The sequence below is a fragment of the Penicillium waksmanii genome (genome assembly GCF_028829765.1).
Source record: "Penicillium waksmanii strain IBT 27052 chromosome Unknown utg000001l:1.0-4852451.0:1.0-4856178.0, whole genome shotgun sequence".
Lineage (NCBI taxonomy): Eukaryota > Fungi > Ascomycota > Eurotiomycetes > Eurotiales > Aspergillaceae > Penicillium > Penicillium waksmanii.
The window spans coordinates 152,080-171,153 of NW_026643248.1; the positions used below are offsets into that span (position 1 = coordinate 152,080).

The following is a 19,074-nucleotide window of genomic DNA, read 5'->3' on the forward strand; positions in this document are numbered from 1 at the left end:
TTTTTGGCGGGCCGCCTCCATACATCTTAAGATCCCAGAGGATATGTAACAATACACTGCATTGAAAATCTTCATACCCTGACCGCGCCGGGTTGTTTCACCAGCGGTACTATTAGAACCGGCCAGATTGGAGTATTACATCGCTGCGTGCGGCAACTTGGATACGTCCTGCTTTACAATTCGAGTTGATACTCAGGCCCTCTGACTCTTCGAAAACATCCAGATTGATTGCGATTTTCCGGGGCTAGAAAGAGTGAGGAACAAGTAGTGGATATCAATCATAAAGACACATCACAGGCCTAATATCAAGAAAATAAAATGAAACATGTAAAGAAAGACAACGCTTTCGGAGAAGTCTTTATGCCTTCTCGGTTCCGCTGATCGGTACATCATCTTGGGAAACAGCCTCGGTGATTATGGGCTGCTTAATGTCCATCCCATATTGTTGAGAATTTGGGGTGGGAGCTTGGCTCTGGTTTTCCACATCCGGTGCGGATTTGTGCTCGGGGCGTTTCCGTCCAAGACGATCACACCAGTGCTCAGCACTGACGAGGGTGTCGTTGACCACACCACTGACCTGGCCTAGAATATCAAGTCCTTCATTTGCCAATACCAAAATACGATGAGCACCAACAGTGGCCTCGGACGAGGCGGCGGGAGAGTCGGCGGGGGGCTGCGATGTGCTAGCCATCTGGAATCGGTGAGGCAGAGAGGTCAAGTGTCGTCGGACGAGGTGGCGCGCATTCTCGGGCAATGCGCCTCCGGCATACTTGGAGACGACATCGACAACTTGCTTGAGGGTGGAAAGAACGTCTTCCCTGACGGCCTGGATGCGCTGCTTGAGAAGGGAAGTGTTCTCGGGACTATTGGCATGGCCAGCCTCAGCCTCCTCCTTCAATCTCGCCTTATGAGCCTCCCACTCGGTCATCGCATTCTGGAGAGCGACGATAGAGCGACCAAGTCGGCCATTCGCCCAGCGAAGCCATGTCAAACAATACTGCAAGCTGCGGAGAGATTCCTCACTCATTGCCACACCCAGGCCAGAAGTCGATATGACCAGCCGACTCTGCCAGGTGGGGTTCTGTCGTCCAGGCTTCTCTTCGTAGTGGGGGGGATTTCATCTCATCGTAAGGTGGAAGGGTATCAGCCATGGAGATATCAGAAGAGCTTCGCGTCCGCGACTGAATAGCCACTTCATCTAGTCCTTTTTCTATATCCATGGTTGTCGGTACGGCCTCCCCATTCACTTTGCGCCGCTTGCTAGTATGTTTAGACTCGGTGCCAGAATCCCGTCGTTGGAGCGCCCAGCGCAAACCACTTTCGACGCCAGTCTTTCGGCCAACGGTCCCAACGGTATTTGCGACGGGAGAACCGATATTGCGCTCGATAAACTCGGCGCTGGACTTGAATCGGGCGGAATAGGACTTGGAGGAGGTGTAGGCCGATACGGAGCCGTTGATGGCGGAGGAGATGAGGGGATGAGAGGAAGTGAGGAGGGAAAGAAGCGGCTCTGCTGATGGAGGGTCGGGAGATGCGGGAAGAGGTTGTCGTGGAGCTCTGGGGGAATGGTGAGAGTGACCAAAATCGGCGCGAAGGCCTTCTAGGGCTTGGGCAGCCTCGAGGTCGTCCATGGACAGTACGCTGGTAGCTCGGTGAGACCGATCGCGATCCTCGGAGGGCTGCTTTTCAAGGTCCATCACGGCGGGGGCATGCTGGGGTGGAGATGGAAGGATATACGTGGGCGCCAGGCTTAGGGTGAGGCTTCGGGTTGGGGGATGGGGATGAAGATCGTAGCGGCTAGTTTGAAAATCGGAGTGGAGGGCCGGAGTAGAAATGCCGACAAACGAATACGCAGGATGTGTCAGAGTCAATGTAGCCACTCACGTTGAGTGAAGGCGACGGCGAAGGCGAATGTGAAGGACGGCGAAGAAGGTGAAGCCGAGTTGCACGTGAAAAAGTGGTTGACTAATCGAGCATCACATGCGTTCCCAACAAACCTTGCCGATGCTTCACTTTCTGTCTATGGATGTACAGTATCTATCGAGTGGAGTACTCGGTGAGTACTCTGAGTACTCTGGACGAGTACGGAGTACTTTCGACTGAGGGATTCTCCGTCACCCTGTCGAACATCCTGCATACCCAGTATAGCAGGGATGTGCATTCATGCTCACATTCATTGCCCATGCCAGCACAGCACCCAGTACGAGTTATTCAGCATGTGCCATATCGTTTTTCCTACTCTGTTTATGATCTTGGATAGTACGTACTTCGTTTTCTCAATAATTGTAATCTCGACTGCCATACGAGTACTCGTTCTCGTACCCACAAACTCCGAATTGTGAGAAGCTTCCTGTCCGGCGTCGACCCCAATAACCAGTCGGCCCCGACCACCAGTCACAGTCGCAATGGTGGAATCACCTTCCCCTTTGAGGCATCGCTGTGTACAACTGCCGGCATGTGAAGTGGGGGCCTCCTTCTTCTCCAGCGCTAATCCCAGCGCTAATTGCGGACGACTTCCGGCTGTATTTAGCCTATGCTCGGCCTATACTCTGCCGTGGCCACCACCCGGTCTGCGCATCAACCACCTAATCTTATCTTACTACTCCGTATGTTTATTCAAGTGGTGGAATCGGGACTGTACCTGTCGTAACGATACTAGTAGCAATATGATTCTGTCGATATGACCGTGTGAGACCCCGATATCAGGGTTCTCCAAATCGGAGTTATTATCCGGAATTACGTAGACGCTGATCAATTGGTGCTCACTAACTTGATACCTTCAGGAGCAAGGAACTGCCTGCTCCTACTTATTATTTATTATGAAATGTCAAGTTAGGGTTTCCTTGAAACACTACCGATAGAGGCTGTAGATCAAGGCCGGGCGCTAGTGGTACTTTATTACATTATCTCCGGATCTCATTCCCGAAAGAGTCGAGCGGAATTATGGGATTAGGGTACATTGTCGCTTGTCTTATCTACTACTACTACTACTACTAACTGATATTCCTGGAAAGGTTTCAAATTTTATAACTCGGGGTTAAAATTCATTCTTAACATGTTAGCAAAATGCGCCTTAACCCTCAGTCAAATCCATACCCTCCATCAACAAAGCTTGTCTCATACTTTCCTCATTCTCTGTCAGCCCCTCACCCGGTTGATAGTCCTGAACAATGATAGTACAACGAGGGGACGTACTTTCATCGAAAGGCCCATGACGACCCACCTTTGGCCTAGAACCCGCGAAGCTCGCCCAGGGCCCACTTAAACTATTTGAAACTGCCATAACGAAGGTATTTGAATCCTCCAGCCGTGTCTGACCATCTTGAAACAACAGATCGCTGCTTCCCAAGACGTTAGGGCTCCACCAGAGCGTTTGACCTGGTTGGAAATGACCCTGTGTATTCAGGCACTCCTGGAGCTTCTCGATACTGAGGTACGCGGTATTAAGCCACATATCGTTCGGGCTCAGTTGAAGGGGGTCAGTCGAGTCACTAAGCATCTGGCCAAGGTAGTTAGTACACAACAGCGCAGAGTCAGAGGCGCGTAAAATATCCATCGAAATATTGTACACAGTGAGCGGACTGCTGAAATCGAATCCATTTTCGTTCCATTCACACAAGAGCGCCCAGGTATCACGCGAAGGTAGGTTATCATGTAAGTGCTCAACCCAATCTGACCTACCGATCAGCTTCGCCTCCCGTCTCTGTAACCTAGCTCGCTGTTTTAGCTGCTCTTCGGAGACGATTCGTCTGTAATGTCCGTCTTCAGTATCCTCCTGGATGTCCTCGAAGGTCCATTTTAATTTGTGCCATTCAATTACATACCACTTCTTTGCATCTTTGAGCCAACTTCTCCACCCCGCCACAATCTCATACCTCTCATTCTGGAACCCAAGGGCCATTATCCCATCATAAGTGTCCGGGTTATTCACAATATGATTCCGAATCCTGGTTGTATGCGTGACAAAGCGTTCCAGTCGTCTTTCCTGCTCTTCGGTCCAGGAATCAATTAAACCTTGTGCATCTTCCATTGTCAATGGCCTCAAGGCTTCGCTCCAGAAAGGTGAAAGCTGTCCCCATTTGTGCTCTGGTCGCTGCTGTAGCATCAGTGCCTCCAATATGTCAGGATTGACTGATTGCGGGTTCCAAATGGTTTCCAAGTTTATTGAGAAGGTTTCCATGATTTGGCCTCCCTCTATCGGCGCAGAGGTCGGTTGGAAATTAGGCGGTGGTTGTATCGTTCCAAACATCTTTGACCCTGGCGGTGCGAACATCTCCTCTCGATCTGGAGTTACGAACAGTCCTGATGTCTCATCTCCGCCTGGAACCAGAACACCGAGAATAGGTGATCCTATCAATGGCCCAGCATCTGGTTGCTGGGACGTTGTCTCTAGCTGGAACTCTCTTAGCAGTCCTGACCTATCCAGTGCCTCATCAATCGCTACAAGCACCGGTGATTTCGGCCACGAAGACTGTAGAATACTAGGTTCCTTGGGTAATGGCCTGGGTATTCCTGGTTGAAATCCATGCGGCGGTGCAATCGCTCCCAAAGTCCCCGGTCCGGGGGCTGCATTGAGGACCGAGCGTGACTCTGACGGTCCAAGACCAGCTATAGTTTCGATACTATGTGCCCCTTGCAATGGCCCGGTAAGACGCAGGGGAAATGCTTGAGGCGCCAATGCTATTCTTCCGAGATGTCCTGGCATGAGATGCGTACCTCCTTGTGAGTGCAAACAAATTCGGTAGGCTCTTAGCAAATTAGTAATTCCACCGACAGCGGCATCAGTATTCATATCCTGAATTGGAGCTGGCATTCTAGAAAGTGCATCTTGGATTCTCTGCTTTATTAGCGTGCGGGTATTAGTAGCTCTCATGTTCATGTTATGTTGCATGATCTCGGCATTGATATCTCTCAGAACGTCTAGAACGATATTCTTGTCAGCTAAGGTGCCACCCTGCATACCCAGATCGAGCCATTCTCTTCTAAATCTCTCGGGCCTGGCCATGATGAAATGAAGAATAGAATGGATTGTGAAGTTTGTAGATAGTAAGCCTCACTGCTTGGAATGTGAGAGAATGGTGTACGACTCGGAATTTTGATATGACTCTACTAATCCCGTAGTATTTATACACCCACTGGCAGGGGGCTGATTTAGATTTATCAGGCCTTTCAAGCCTGGGTTCTCGACAATAGATTCTACAAGTGAAAGAAGGGACGTAGTAGGAAACAAAGCTTTCTTCTATGTGCTTTGAGAGACAAAGGGCTTCCAAGGTGGATGCATCCGAGTCCTCGAGACAATGGTATTTCTCGGTTTTCACTGTCTACTGCTATTCTTTGAACCAAAATAGTTCCTGTCTCCTTTACTTGGTGGTTTGCCCAGCAAGTTAGTCCTCTTCCCGAGTGTACCATTGGTGTATGGAGCGGTCTTCTATGTTAAGCTGGGGTTTGCGTGGTCCGTCAGTATTTACGATCGTGGAATGGTTGAGACTGTGAAGCGGGTATAACGACTTATTGGTGAGAAATTAGAGAGATACTAATTCCATCTCCAAGGTAGAGATCTCAGAAACAATTTTAGAAAACGACCACCATGCAACGTTTCAAGGAAAGCAAGATCGAACAGGCACAACAATGAAGAATTAAATATGCTAATGGTTCATGAATCATGAGTCGTCATAATCTCGTAGATTAGGTTGGTTTTTCCCAGGCCCTCAAATGGCGGGCGCATCCCAGTATTCGCGCTTGATCTTCATCACAGCAGATTGCTTGTGCGGGAAACTAACTTCCCCCTCTTTGTAGAATCCGACTTGTTGTAGATAATTGATGAGTTTGAGATTATCAACGCGCGGTTCAAGAACAACCGCCTCAGTGCGCATATCAGCCAAGAAGCAATGGTGTACCAAAGCAGTGAGCCAGAGGATGACGCGGTGGCCGCCACGGAATTCCTGTTCGCCAACCAGAACATGAATGCCCCGGTCGTAGTTATCAACTCGATCCAGAAGTCGACCAAGAGGATCTTCCTTGACCCAGTAAATTTCAAAGTACCCGAAAGGCTTTCCGTCCCAGCATCCAATGACAGGGAAGCTGTGGCGGCTGGACAGATTGTCTAGGATGAATTTTTCTTGGACAGGCTTTGGTCCGCCAACCTGCCACATGGCCTCCACGCGGGGGTCGTTCATCCATCGGTGCAGGGTGTCGAGATCCGATGACAAATTCTGGGAGAGGTGTTGTTTCACGCTGGTGACCTGAGCACTGACTGGTCTCGTTGGAGTTGTCGGCCGACTGTCACTTGGAGTCGGCTTGGTGGCTGGAAGGAAAGGAATGCGCAATGAGAGATACTGTCCCACGCTAGGGATGTGGCGAACATAGAAGACCTCTCCTTGGTGGGGTGGCTTAGGACGGATAGGATGGCGCACCCCGTTGGTGAACGTATATTGAGTTGGTGCCGGTGGGTAATAAGTTGGCAAGTGACTAGCTGATGTATAAGGACCAACTGAAGTGAAAACCTCCGCATTGCCTGTACCGAACGCGGCTTCAGCGGGGGGCAATGAGGTTGGGGTCAGGGAATCCCGCAGTGGAGAAGCCGGTCGTGATTGGAAAGGTGTCAAAGAAGGGGATGGCGGGGATCCACGGGGAGTTAGAGTGAATAAGAAGAGTCGCGGATCAAGTTGCCAGAATGTCCGTTGGCTCACGAACATGTTCGACCAGCTAGCTGAGTCGCGTGTTTCAACGGGCTGAAATCCGACGGACGAGTCTTCATTTGAAACTATGCCCATACGCTCGAGCTTCTGCAAGAGGTTTCGGCCCTTGAAAATTCCCTCACGTCGAATATTGACGCGCCATTCACCCTTGGGCTGGCCAGCATGAGGGGTCGAGCTGGAGGCCGCTGTTTGAAGACGAGGATCAGGCTTGGGTTCATGGAAGTACCACCATAGTGTAGCCCACAGCATCATTGCAATTTGGCGGGTGGGAGAAGTGACTGGTTTGAACTCGCTGGAGGGCGGATTGACAATATAAGAGATGTAGATACAATCACGATTCAAAGTGGGGGTTGTGAATCGGATGGTCTTGTTGTCGTCATCGGCGTCATTCTTGTCATCGGTGGGATGTCGATTCTCTGGTCCTTCTGATCCTTGTCCCGTCTGTTCCGGAGAGACGCCCGAGACTTTCTCACTGAAAATAATGACAGTCCAACCGGGTGGGAAAGTAGGATTGGTGGTTGCCATATCATTGGACTTGAAGGTGACCCCACCAAAGACTGGCGTGACGGTGAAAGTGAGGCCATTTGGAAGATAGCAGGTGTTGTTCCGCATGTTGGTAAGCACTAATATTTCAGCTGTGGATGATAGAATAGGTAAAGTAAGTGTAGAATAAGTGTAGGAGAAGAGTAAATGGAATAATGGAAGATTTAAGTAGGATCATCGAAAGTGGAAGTGAAGTGGGGAGATGCACGACTTTAACGTCCGGCGGGTTTGCGCTGTTTGCAGAAGATCTTCAAATCGCAACCAAACGATTGGTTGAAGAGAGGCAGTTATGGAACTACAACGAGAAAGAGGAAACTAATTCCCCCGGTCAAAGCGTCTTAAGAGTTGATTCTATTCCGTAATACAATGCTAGTATCTACAAGTCTACCGAGTACTCGTACGGAGAGGGGCCCTGTATACTCCACTATAACTTAAAAGTATCCCGGGAAAAGCCAGTCCAGCTTCTTCTTGGCCTCAGGACTCCAGTGCGGCTGTGGTGTGCTAACTCCAAACTTAATTGACCCAGCGAGGTGCTTGGCTTGAACCAACTCGGTGTGCTCCTGTCCAGCGAGAGCATCCAGGACGGCGGTAACGAAGCGACGAGCATTCTCAGCGTTCGCCTTCATGTTACCCATCACCATCTCCACGGTGACATCGGCCGAGTCGTGCCAGCAGTCGTAGTCGGTCGACATACAGATCATCTGATAGGCAATCTCGGCCTCGCGGGCCAGCTTGGCCTCGGGGAGAACGGACATGTTGATCACGCTACCGCCCCAGGCGCGGTACATGTTGCTCTCAGCACGAGTGGAGAACTGCGGGCCCTCTGAATCAGGCAAACGCGGGAAGGTCAGCATATATTTTCGGTATCATTCCATGTCAATCGTATGATGGTGGCGGAGTCAAAAAAGGTCAAATCTTACCCATGCAGACAACGGTACCACGGTCGTGCAGGACAACACCATCTCCCTCCAAACTGTGTCCACACTCACGCACGATCTTGGCAATACCCTCGTCAAAGGGATCACCGAAGGGAACGTGGGCAACAATCCCACCCTCAAAGTAGGTCCAGGGCCGGACACCCTTGGTACGGTCGATGATCTGATCGGGGATCACAAAGTCGCGGGGCTTGATAGCCTCTTGCAGACTGCCGACGGCGGAGAAGGCGATGATGCTGCGGACACCGATGGAGCGCAGAGCAGCGATGTTGGCGCGGGCGGGGACTTCGTGGGGGGCGATCTGGTGGTGAGAACCGTGACGGCTCAGGAAGGCCACGGCGACAGTCTTGTCATTGTGCTTGCACTGGTGATGCAGGATGGTGATGGGCGAAGAGGGTTCACCCCAGGGAGTGCTGATAGACAGAGAGGCCACTTGAGTGAAACCAGGCAGCTCACGAAGTCCAGTACCGCCAATGACAGCAATCGGGACAGGCCCTGAAGAGAATGGGAGTCTGGTCAGCTTCGACAGTCACATCTTGGAGGGGAGAAGGAGGGGCAGTGCCATCCATGAATGTAGGGGAACACAAACCGTCATAGGTAGAAGGAAGAGCGGTCATTCTGCGCGCGAATTGTGCCGGTGACTCGATGCGACGAAAGGGTGAGGAGAAAAGGAACGTGGGCGACCAACGCATGAAATCCCAATGGAAGTTCAAGTTCAAGTTGCGATCAAAAATCTGCCCCGCGATGGCGTTGCGGCCCCACGTGAAATCCTGAACCGCCCTGAAGAGGTACATTTTCAAGTTCCAAGGTTACCACGGTACATTTGACAAAGAATATAGTATTCTAGTAGTATTCTTCCATTATTTTCGCCATTTGCCCTATCTCCGCCACACCATAATTCCATAAGGATCACGGTCGGCCTCACTAACTGATACCTCCACGCCGCCATCCTGGTAAACTTCGGCGCAAGAGGACAGAGCTGATCCACCCTGCTTCGCGCTATCGTGAAGAGCCTGCAGGGCACTCTCACGGTCGGACTTCCACTGTCGTGAGAGTTCCTGCAGCAATTGTGTTTGCATAACAGCCCGGAGGTAGCCACGCTCGGAGTTGGAGTGGGCCAAGGAGATCACCACCGATCCACGCTCCGTCGCAGCCAACGTCTCATGATGGCTCATCTCGCCAGTAAATAGAAGATCCGGCATATCGTTCCCACGCATGAGGACTCCCGATCCTGAACCGGGGCACATACCGACCGTACGGATGCGAATGTTGTCAATCGACTGCGATTGCGGGATCGCGATGGGAATACCCCCGGGAAGACCGACTCCGCGACCAATGTGGTCAATCAGAGTTGTGAGAGGTTGATCCTCGTTGAATGTGACGAGACGGCCCGCACCAGCCGACTCAAATCCTTCCGGGATTGATGCTGCGGGAGATGGATGGATGGTGGATCGGATATGAGGGATTTGCTGGGATGCGTCCGCCGATGCTGCAGTGGGTACAGCTTGAGCTTGAGGGTAGGTGGGCACCGAATATAACTTGGAATTGCAGCTCTGAGAAGCAGGATGTGTCTGAGTCGCGACGGGTTGGAAGGTACCCGTCACCACGTCACAAAGCCAATCGGCCATTCCTCCGGGTACGGTATCAACAGCGGTATGCGGGGAGTAGACACTGATTCCATGTTGGGCCAATCGCAGGAGTGATCGTTGCTGTGTGTCATCGAGGGTGATAGCCTTCAGGCCGCGGAAGATGATGGGATCTGGATGAAGCTTGCATTAGACCTGAACAGCTTTGCTTTGTAAAAGATTTGGACGCAGAGAGGGATGAACTCACGGTAGGCCACGATGGCTGAATCGCGACGTTTGATAGCCTCATCTGCGACAGCGGTTGTCAAGTCAATGGCGAGGAGGACCGAGTTCTTCTGTCGTCGTGATGGGTCAAAGGGAGCTTCAAGAAGCACTTTTCAAGTAGCATGTTAGCAGAGAAGATAATAGTAATGGACCAAGGTAAGCTCTGGAAGCTACTAGCACAGCTTCTACCTGTACGCAGACCAGGGTGACTTACATCCAGTGTTATCAAAACTCTTATCCGCCAGCGCTTCGGGGTAGCTGTCAGGATTGAATGTTAGAAGCTTCATGGAGAGCTCGAGCTACCCAATGGCGACTTACATCTTCCTCATGGAGTCCACGACTGAGCGGGTAAAGGGCGAGGAGGAGGGAATTGGAGATGCCATGGTGGATAAACAGCGAGCTGTTGTTCGCAAGCAATTCATGGGATTCCCAAATTGTCCTGGAAAGGTGAAGTTGAGGCTGAAGTTGAAGTTGTGCGAAAGTCCGGGGAGACTCTCCAATGCGGTGACGAGTCATGTGATGCACCTACTACAATTAAACTAACCAAAGAATGTTGAAAACTTCACTTGTCAAATAATTATTATGTCGCATTCGTAATGGTGTTTTCGAGTAGTGAATTACTACAAGACTTCTCTGATATCATGCATGGATGCTCAACTCGAACACCAGGCGAGTGCTCCACGTCCACCTTTGCTATCATGATAATGATATCTGGTGTTCAAGTTCGAGCGATCCCAATATGCTACCTCATCGCTGTTAAAATTCCTTAAAAGGTTTGATTTCTCATTCATCATGCATCATACTAGTACGATTTGATCAGCACCTGATCTAAAACCGTCTAACCTCAACGGCCGGCTGACTTTGCACCGCCTTCTCAATCTTCTCAATAACCTCATCGGTCAATTTGTCTACAAGCGCAAGAGCACGAACATTATCCAGCACTTGCTCCGGGCGCGATGCACCAGTAATCATCGACGAGATATTGGGATTCTTCAGAATCCACGCCAATGACAGCTGAGCCGTCGACACACCCAGCTCATCGGCCACGGGCTTCAGCGCAGCCACCTGGTTCAACTGGCGCGTCCAGGTATCATCACCAACCGTGGTGCGCAGGTTCTTCACATATCCATCTTCCGACTCGGCAAGTCTCGAACCAGCCGGAGGCGCAGAAGTATTATTATACTTGCCGGTCAAGATACCACCCTTGAGAGGCGAGAACGTAGTCAAGCCCAGCCCATGAGCCTCATACAACCAGCGGTACTCCTTCTCCACGCGCTCGCGAACGAGAAGGTTATACTGCGGCTGTTCGACAACGGGACCAATCAGACCCAGTCGATCAGCGATGCGCCAGGCATCGGAGATCTCGCTGGCAGACCATTCCGAAGTACCCCAGTAGAAGGCCTTACCGTTGTTGATCAGGTAGTTGAATCCACGAACGATCTCCTCCATGGGGGTGTCACGGTCTGGGCGATGAGCGTAGACAATATCCACATAGGGTAGATCTAATCGCTGTAGAGACAAGTTCATGCCCTCGATGATGTGCTTTCGGGACAGACCGTTGTTATTGAGGGGTTTGGCGGGGTTGACGGCATTTGCCTTGCCCCAGTAGATCTAGAAATGTTGGTCAATCGCTGAAGACAAGTCAATGGCTCAGAACGAGAGCGGCCTACCTTAGTAGAGATGACCAGGTCATTCTGCTTCCAGCCAAACTTCTTAATGGCTTCTCCTAGAACGACCTCGGACTGGCCACCGGAGTAGACTTCGGCAGTGTCGAAGAAGTTGACGCCGGCATCGTAGGCAGCTTTAACGCAGTCGAACGCGGTTTCTAAGAGATAATCAGCTGGTGAACAAGGGCTGTTTGGCACCAATCGGGGAAAGAGACTGGGACATACCATTTCCAACGTGACCGCCGTATGTGAGCCAGCTACCAAGTGAAATGACCGAGACTTTCAAGCCGGTGCGGCCGAGGAAGCGGTACTGCATTTCGGGGAGGTCGGCCATTATGAATGAGGAAGTGGTATAGGGAATTGAATTGAGGAGAGAAAGGTGGAGGTGAAGAAGAAGAGGAGGAGAAGAACCAAATAAATAAGAAATAAATTGACGAATGATGCTATGGAATCACGCCAGCACTAGACCAGTCCTGATGGTGGGGGGGACCCTTAGTAAGGCCTGCGGGGAAGGAGAAGAAGTATAAAAATTGTCAGTCGTCCAATGATATCCAATGGTATCAGCTGATATAGCAGGTGCAGGGTATTTCAGGGGCTTGGGTAATCAGAATATTCGGCTTGGACCTCATCTTGACCACCTTTCACCATCTCACACATCTTAACCCCGTTTACCCCGTCCCGGTAACCCCGTTTGCCCGATCGGGTCTCCGAAAGGGTCCCGAGAAGGTCGAAGCGCTGGCATGGCGGGATTGAGTGGAATAAAGTGGAATGGAGTGACAGAGAGTGGATCTCTGCCACTTTTACCCGGGGTTGGAAATGCTACCACGCTCTGGAGAGTTCCCACATGGCCGCTTTCTGGACTGCGAAATGACTCATGTCGTGGGGGTGCAGGCAGATGTGTCCTCGATTTAGATAATGTGAAGATACATGAAATTGTCTCCCTAAAGTCTTCTGCTTCAGTACTCCGGCCAGTCCGGGTCGACCTGCTCCCGCCATGCCCGAAATCCACCTTGGATATCACCAATGTATCGTTGTCCATTCTGGTCCAGCCCCAATTCCTTCAACTTCTGAACGGCGATTTGGGAGTCATTGCCGAGCCGACACACCACATAGATGGGGTCTTTGGACTCGGACGAGGCGAGCTCGGCGGGGACCCAGGAGGGCAGTTCAGGCTGGGAATTATGGTCGGGTCCTTGGTTCAAGCTCGCAGGCCTGGCCCTTGAAGCAAGAATATTGCTGATCGGGACATTGATGCTATTTTCCAGACTGCAAATGCCAAACTGTGCCTTGTCGCGCACATCAATCATAATGGATTTATCCACGTTGGTGGACTGCGAGTGTTTTTCGCGATATGCCTCCGGTGAGATACGTTCACTGGGCGCCAGCAAAGATGGAAGAGTCGCTGAGCCACAGAAGAACACATAGTCGGTAGATCCAGACTTTATCGAGTCCAAGGTGACCGAGGCATCGCCCGAGCAGACGGCACAGTTGGCTCGGCGGGCGCGCAAGCGAATAGAGCGGAACTGAGGATTTGAGTATGCGGAGAAGATCAGGAGCGACGGCGATTCGCGTTTTGGTGTCGAGCTCGAGCTATCTGGAGATGGCGCCGTGATCACCTTCATGGCTTCCAACGCTTGTAGAACTCCCATTGTGCCGACCACTGGTCCCATGATACCTCCGTCAGCACAACTGACAACACTGTCCGCTGGCGGTGGCTTAGGGAAGACACATCGATAGCATGGGCCTCCTTCTAGATCTCCTGGCGGTCGAGGTGGGTTGTTCAGTACCATCAACTGGCCCTCGGTTCGTAACGCAGAGGCGGAAACCAACGTCTTGCCGAGTAGCACGGCCGTGTCGGAGATCAGGTATCGCGCCGCCGGATTATCGGTGCAATCGAGGATGTAGTCATAGTTGGCGAAGATGGCAGGGGCGTCTTCGGGGGTGAGGTGTGTTCGATGGGGGATATACGTCGGATGGGGGTTGAGGCTATTGCAGAGTAGAAGTGTTAGAAGATATGATATATGGCGTGGGATATGCGACCAGGAAAACAGTCGCTCACTCACTCCCTCAGTGCCTCAATGGCGCTGTCCACCTTGTATTTCCCGACATTCTTCGTCCGGTGAAGCACCTGGCGATGAAGATTCGAACTCTCGACGGTGTCGCCGTCAATCAGCCCGATGGTGCCCACGCCTGCACCAGCGAGGTATTGGGCAGCGGGACATCCCAAACCACCAGCTCCCACGAGGAGGACCCTTGCGGACCGCAGTTTGAGTTGACCTGTTCACAGAAGTGCAGTGTCAGTCATCAGTCACCAGTCACCATCCACTGGGCAGCGCGTCTCCATCTCTCACCTTCCAGACCAAGCTGAGATACAATCATCTGTCGGCCATATCGCTTATATTCCTCCTTGAGTAGTGGCCACCGACCGGTGTCAGTGTCAATTCCTGTTCCAATGCCATTGGGCGCATTCTCATGGTCGCTGGTGGGGCGCGTGCTCTGCGCGATTTTCTCGGCGTCGGCGAGGTCGCGTTTGAGCTCGGCGAGGTAGGTTTCTGTGGCGAAGATCTGCGCCTGTAAGGAGGCGCAGGTATCCTCGATGGGGGCCATCGAGTTGGAGGATTCAAGGAGGACTGGGAGGACTGGAGGAATTGAAAGAATGTGGGAGAAGTCGGAGTGGAAAGGAATCCGCGATTTGGCGGGGTAAAGAAGTTGAAGTTCCGCGGAGGTCGCCGAGGCTGCCGAGACTGAGTATACGTAGGTCTTAGGTAGTTATAGTTATAGTATGTACAAGCGAGTGATATTCTAGCATAGTAGAGTGATAGTACGAGTGGTTCTTAGTATACTAGAATCTTAGTATAATATATACATCATACTATACTCCATTACTACTAGTATATGGGAGAAAATACTTCAAGTTGGCTACTGTTGCAACGCAGGTAAACCTTACATGAGTGAAAGATCTATAATATACTAGTACTACTTTAGTATAACTAGAATACTACTACTCTGTATGCGAATTTCATTCAAGTTATAGCCATCAATGTACCACCTCTACTAAACCTTGGAAGTAGGGCCGGGGATTTTTCGGACACATCAGACTTGAACCCCTGGTTGCTCTGATCAGCTTGGTCGCTAATGACATTGGGATAGTATTACGAAGTACGGCTGGACTTGACGCTTATTCGGCCCTTTACTCCTAGTGTGACGAGGCTGGGCCGGAATGCACCAATTGCGTCCGCCATTCTATCAAATGCAACTATGGCCCAGCCTGCCAGTTCCACGCCCCCAGCACCAAGAAATATCGCGGTACCTGCTTCGAGTGAATATCCGACAAATGCCAGTGGATATACTTTCATCTCTCCATCTACCTCCGGCTTTTCTATCCCTAGGGAAGCTAATGGGCTACTAGAACGTCATCTATGATGCAGCAATCTCCGTCAATCCATGAAGAAAGCGCCGTGGCGAGAGTCCCATTCAATTTCACGGCAACTGATATGATTTTATTTCATCACTGTCTTTCGGCGGATGGTCTCAGACCTTATATACCAGATCAGCCTTTTCGCCTTGGTTTTCGGTCCATTATGTCTTACATTCGCTGCTAGCGGTCTCTGATTTTCATCTCAAGCGAATGTCACCACAAAATGGTGTGCACCCCCTTCTACAGCCCGATTTGGACTATTTAGTTGAGGCAGAGCTTCAAAACTTTAGTTATGTCAACGGCTCCGTAAGCTTTCGGTAAAATTCAGCAACAGTATGAAGCTAACTTTGCTCGACAGTGTGCCATATGGAGTTTCCTCGGCTTTGGTGCCGTGCAGTGGATCATGCAGACCATTTCTCGTGGTGAGATTCGGCAACAATATGGCATTAGGCTCTTGTTGTGGTGATTGCTGCGTGTCAACATTCTGCGGCTGCTGTGCTCTCATTCAAGAGGAGAAGGAAGCAGAGCTTCGATTTCGACCTGAGCTTGTTGGTTACCAGAAACCAGCTGGAATGGCTATTCCATAATTTCTTTTTTCTGTTTTTCGACCTGGCCTCGCACACGTCTGTTGATGTTTGGTCTGTACAATTCTTTCTCTCTTTATGTTCCTTTTTTTCGATATTCTCTAACCTGTCTCTCGTCTGTCACTTTCTCGTCTGTCACACATTCATTCTCTATTATTTGATTTTTCTCATTAAAATCCACTAGGAGATAATCTTGAGTTTTCTTTGATATCAAGTTCTACTCAAGCAACGCCAATACTTTGGTTCTCATGTCAATTGTCTGACGTCACTACTAGTATCTTCGAGTAAACTCCTCCGCCAAAATGAGTCAGATCGACCTGATTTGACATGAGTTATTTAATGTGGGTCTACTATTGTGTCTCGTGGCCTAATTTTATCACATTTGGCCCCCGGTCTTCACATATGTACATAGGGCCTTTCGGCCTTCTTCCTGTGAACTTCGCCCTATTCCCTCGCAATCGTTCCCAAATGATTTTAGTTCTAGCATGTACAAGAGCAATCCCACCAGGCTCCAGAATACCATCTAGTGGTTCCTTGCCGGTTTTCTCACTTATTGACTATGGCTTTTAATCGGCAAATCGAACCCGCTCCATTCGAGGTAGCATTGCGACCGGAGCATATCAGCGAGTTCGAGCGTCGGCTGTATCTCCAACCGCGGTACGACGCGAACGCCATCGACGAGTATGTTGTCAAGTTTGATAGCGACGACACAACGCTCATTACTGCCAGTGGCCCTAAGTACGATAAAAAAGGCGTGAGAGATATCCGTGACGCTTCAGGGCTTCCATTATTCGAATGTGAAAAAATCTGGGCACCCGCGTGGCGCAAGCGAGGACCCTGGATTATTCGATTACCAGGTAGCAGTGGCAGTAGCAAAGCCGGAGATAAAGCCTCAGAAATCGCAAATACCCATAGAACGAATGCCTATGGGGTCAATAGGTTTGACATGACATTTCGCAATGCTGCAGCGCGAGACCTGAAGGGAGAATCTGAGGCAATGGTCACACTGCATATTCGGTCTACGAATGCATTGTTTTGTAACTGGATTGTCTCGCTGGGTGATAGGATTGTTGTCCATATTCGAGAAAGCGTCGACAGAAACAAGCATCAGGACCCAACTGGTCGATTTATCAGCAGCGTACCAGTACAGAGGGAGGTGTACAAGCGATTAACGCTAGATGTGATCGTGGCTGAAAGTTTTGATCTATCTTTGGTAAGTTCCTTTGTCATGCCTTTAATCTTGCTTTTTGTAAATCAGTTAATAATAACACATTGTAGGCTGGTCTAATCGCCATCATGGTGTCAGACATGACATTCTCTATGCAGAACTAGGTACAAGTTGTGCCAACGACTGTAATTACTGAGTTGTGATACCCAGATTCATGTATATAAAGGTGCAAGGGCTCATCTGCTATTTCGGAAACAATATGCGCAGATGAATATAGCTTCAAGCGACGTGGCCGATTCATTGCGCGATGACCTCTTTTTCCACTCCCCACTTCTCTTCCATCTCTTCAACAGATTTCAAAAAACGCTTCAGTCCTTCTTCCAATGCATCCTGTCCCACGGTGAACGTGATTCGAAACCAACCATATTCTTCTGCCTTATATACGTGACCAGGGGCGATCATGACCCCGTTTTTTATGCAAATATCTGCTATATTCTGCTCGAGTTCGAGGTTGGAATGGGCACCTAGGGACGTGGTTTTCAATGAAGCATAGTCTGAATGCCGAATTGACGATTTCGACACAAGTAAGTGCCGAAGGTCGACCCAGAGGAAGAGCCCTGCATTCCTGATGAACGGTCAGCTCGTTCCACAAGTGCGATTTTACACCTCCTGCGTACATATCAAAATAAGGAATACCGTGCTGAGAGAGAAAGCCGGTAATCGTCTGGTATCTATCTAGCATGAGAGCCTTTTTTTGCGTCATAAATCTGTCCAACCACTGCTGGTCTTCCAACATAGCAGCCCAAGCATCCTGTAGGATATGCGGCGACCAGGAAAATATTCTAGTCGTGACACAAATGAGCAAGCGACCGTAGCTGATAAACTGAAAGCACCTACCCGATACTAGACATCGATCCCATAATACCCTCGTTTTTTGAGCAGACAAATCCCATCCGTAATCCATTGGCACAGAAGTCTTTGCTCGCGCCATATAGGACATGCATGCGAGTTGGGTCGATGAGATTGTCCAAGTCCAAACTTAGAACAGAAGTGAACGAAGTTGCCGCTGGAATTGCAGGGTTCGAGAATACAGAGAAGGCATATATCTCGTCAGAAATGAAGTGCAAATCGTTCTCACCACAGAAAGAAGCAAATTCTTTCAAGGTTTCGGGAGGCTATGTCGTGTTGGTCAGTATATGGGGTTGTGAGCGAACAAAATTCTATCGTACATAGCATCTCCCAAGTGGATTATGAGGACTAAATGGTGCATTAGTGCTAGAGGAGACCATACAGGGCATTGGAAGTAACCCACTTGGAAACAAGAAGTGCGCGGATCGTAATACCATCCTGCCTCGCCCGTGAAAGAGCAGCCTTCAAGGCAGCCTTATTGACTTCTGGCTGAAAAAGATCATTAATTCCAGTATACCCTTCAACGCTCTCATACTTGACGCCGACGACTTGGACATTACTCCTGTTCAAAAGATCGAAATTGAAACCATTGTACAAAGGCTGAGGAATCAGGATCCCCTCGCCTTCATCACAGATAGAAAATGCGATTGCATCGATAGCACTAGCACATCCTGGAGTAACGATTACGTTATCATAGGTGATTGTGGAACGTGAATGAAATTGATGGTTCAACAGCCCAGCTGCAGCACGTCGAAGACGACGAGAACCACGCGGACCTGTACTATAAGTCAAGTGCTCAACAGGAGACACGGTCATCTGTGAGTATCTTCGTGAGTGATTAAATACAAGACTTTATTGTCCAAAGCTGAATGACCGACCTGAGTACGAATAAATTCGCCAACTTCCTTGTGCATGAGACTGTTCTCGGCTAGGCGAAGAATAATCCTGACGCGCCGTGTTGTTGGTGATGAATTCACGGGGTGCATCCAAGGTGTGTAAAGAGAACATACATTCCATTCGGATTATTTGGTGACCACGGATTTCCCATGGTCTTTTCTCGGGGTCCCCAAACATCTCGATGGGCAAAGTTGGTCGCGCCTCGCTGCGATAAGCGGTAGTCGCTGGTTACCAGCGGTGCCGAACAGTCACTGGATTTATTGGTGGCTTGCATGAATGAATTTCCAAGGCTGTCAGCTGTGAATGAGGAAGACGAAAATCAGAAATAAATTGCTGTCAGATAAGATGAGCTAAGGACAAGATATATCGAGAGAGATTGAGTTGGGGAAACCCCGTCGGGGGATG

At 50.1% G+C, this 19,074-nt stretch overlaps 8 protein-coding genes across 8 annotated transcripts; 2 read left to right on the forward strand and 6 right to left on the reverse strand.

Moving 5' to 3' along the window:
* Positions 1 to 358: 358 nt before the first annotated feature.
* N7481_000046 (putative clock controled protein (Ccg-8)) lies at positions 359 to 5,005 on the reverse strand (the record flags this gene model as incomplete). The annotated part of the gene is made up of 5 exons (XM_057259265.1): positions 359 to 1,004; positions 1,066 to 1,797; positions 1,885 to 1,965; positions 2,268 to 2,499; positions 3,196 to 5,005. The coding sequence occupies 5 exons, from the start codon at positions 5,003 to 5,005 to the stop codon at positions 359 to 361; spliced, it is 3,501 nt and encodes a 1,166-aa protein (XP_057127097.1).
* A 703-nt stretch (positions 5,006 to 5,708) lies between these two features.
* Positions 5,709 to 7,310, reverse strand: N7481_000047 (GNAT family N-acetyltransferase; the record flags this gene model as incomplete). Its single annotated transcript, XM_057259266.1, has 1 exon — positions 5,709 to 7,310. The coding sequence occupies one exon, from the start codon at positions 7,308 to 7,310 to the stop codon at positions 5,709 to 5,711; it is 1,602 nt and encodes a 533-aa protein (XP_057127098.1).
* Positions 7,311 to 7,672: 362 nt separating this feature from the next.
* Positions 7,673 to 10,409, reverse strand: N7481_000048 (S-methyl-5'-thioadenosine phosphorylase; the record flags this gene model as incomplete). The annotated part of the gene is made up of 7 exons (XM_057259267.1): positions 7,673 to 8,064; positions 8,162 to 8,671; positions 8,766 to 8,946; positions 9,070 to 9,935; positions 10,010 to 10,135; positions 10,241 to 10,284; positions 10,345 to 10,409. 7 exons carry the CDS (start codon positions 10,407 to 10,409, stop codon positions 7,673 to 7,675), a joined length of 2,184 nt encoding a protein of 727 aa, XP_057127099.1.
* A 445-nt stretch (positions 10,410 to 10,854) lies between these two features.
* Positions 10,855 to 12,027, reverse strand: N7481_000049 (uncharacterized protein; the record flags this gene model as incomplete). Its single annotated transcript, XM_057259268.1, has 3 exons — positions 10,855 to 11,637; positions 11,697 to 11,851; positions 11,919 to 12,027. 3 exons carry the CDS (start codon positions 12,025 to 12,027, stop codon positions 10,855 to 10,857), a joined length of 1,047 nt encoding a protein of 348 aa, XP_057127100.1.
* Positions 12,028 to 12,649: 622 nt separating this feature from the next.
* On the reverse strand, positions 12,650 to 14,300 carry N7481_000050 (HesA/MoeB/ThiF family protein; the record flags this gene model as incomplete). Its single annotated transcript, XM_057259269.1, has 3 exons — positions 12,650 to 13,679; positions 13,757 to 13,970; positions 14,045 to 14,300. 3 exons carry the CDS (start codon positions 14,298 to 14,300, stop codon positions 12,650 to 12,652), a joined length of 1,500 nt encoding a protein of 499 aa, XP_057127101.1.
* A 1,021-nt stretch (positions 14,301 to 15,321) lies between these two features.
* On the forward strand, positions 15,322 to 15,698 carry N7481_000051 (PLAC8-domain-containing protein; the record flags this gene model as incomplete). The annotated part of the gene is made up of 3 exons (XM_057259270.1): positions 15,322 to 15,417; positions 15,470 to 15,533; positions 15,622 to 15,698. The coding sequence occupies 3 exons, from the start codon at positions 15,322 to 15,324 to the stop codon at positions 15,696 to 15,698; spliced, it is 237 nt and encodes a 78-aa protein (XP_057127102.1).
* Positions 15,699 to 16,254: 556 nt separating this feature from the next.
* N7481_000052 (uncharacterized protein) lies at positions 16,255 to 17,027 on the forward strand (the record flags this gene model as incomplete). Its single annotated transcript, XM_057259271.1, has 2 exons — positions 16,255 to 16,908; positions 16,974 to 17,027. 2 exons carry the CDS (start codon positions 16,255 to 16,257, stop codon positions 17,025 to 17,027), a joined length of 708 nt encoding a protein of 235 aa, XP_057127103.1.
* Positions 17,028 to 17,160: 133 nt separating this feature from the next.
* On the reverse strand, positions 17,161 to 18,588 carry N7481_000053 (uncharacterized protein; the record flags this gene model as incomplete). The annotated part of the gene is made up of 5 exons (XM_057259272.1): positions 17,161 to 17,488; positions 17,541 to 17,705; positions 17,761 to 18,038; positions 18,093 to 18,120; positions 18,176 to 18,588. 5 exons carry the CDS (start codon positions 18,586 to 18,588, stop codon positions 17,161 to 17,163), a joined length of 1,212 nt encoding a protein of 403 aa, XP_057127104.1.
* Between the last annotated feature and the right edge of the window lie 486 nt (positions 18,589 to 19,074).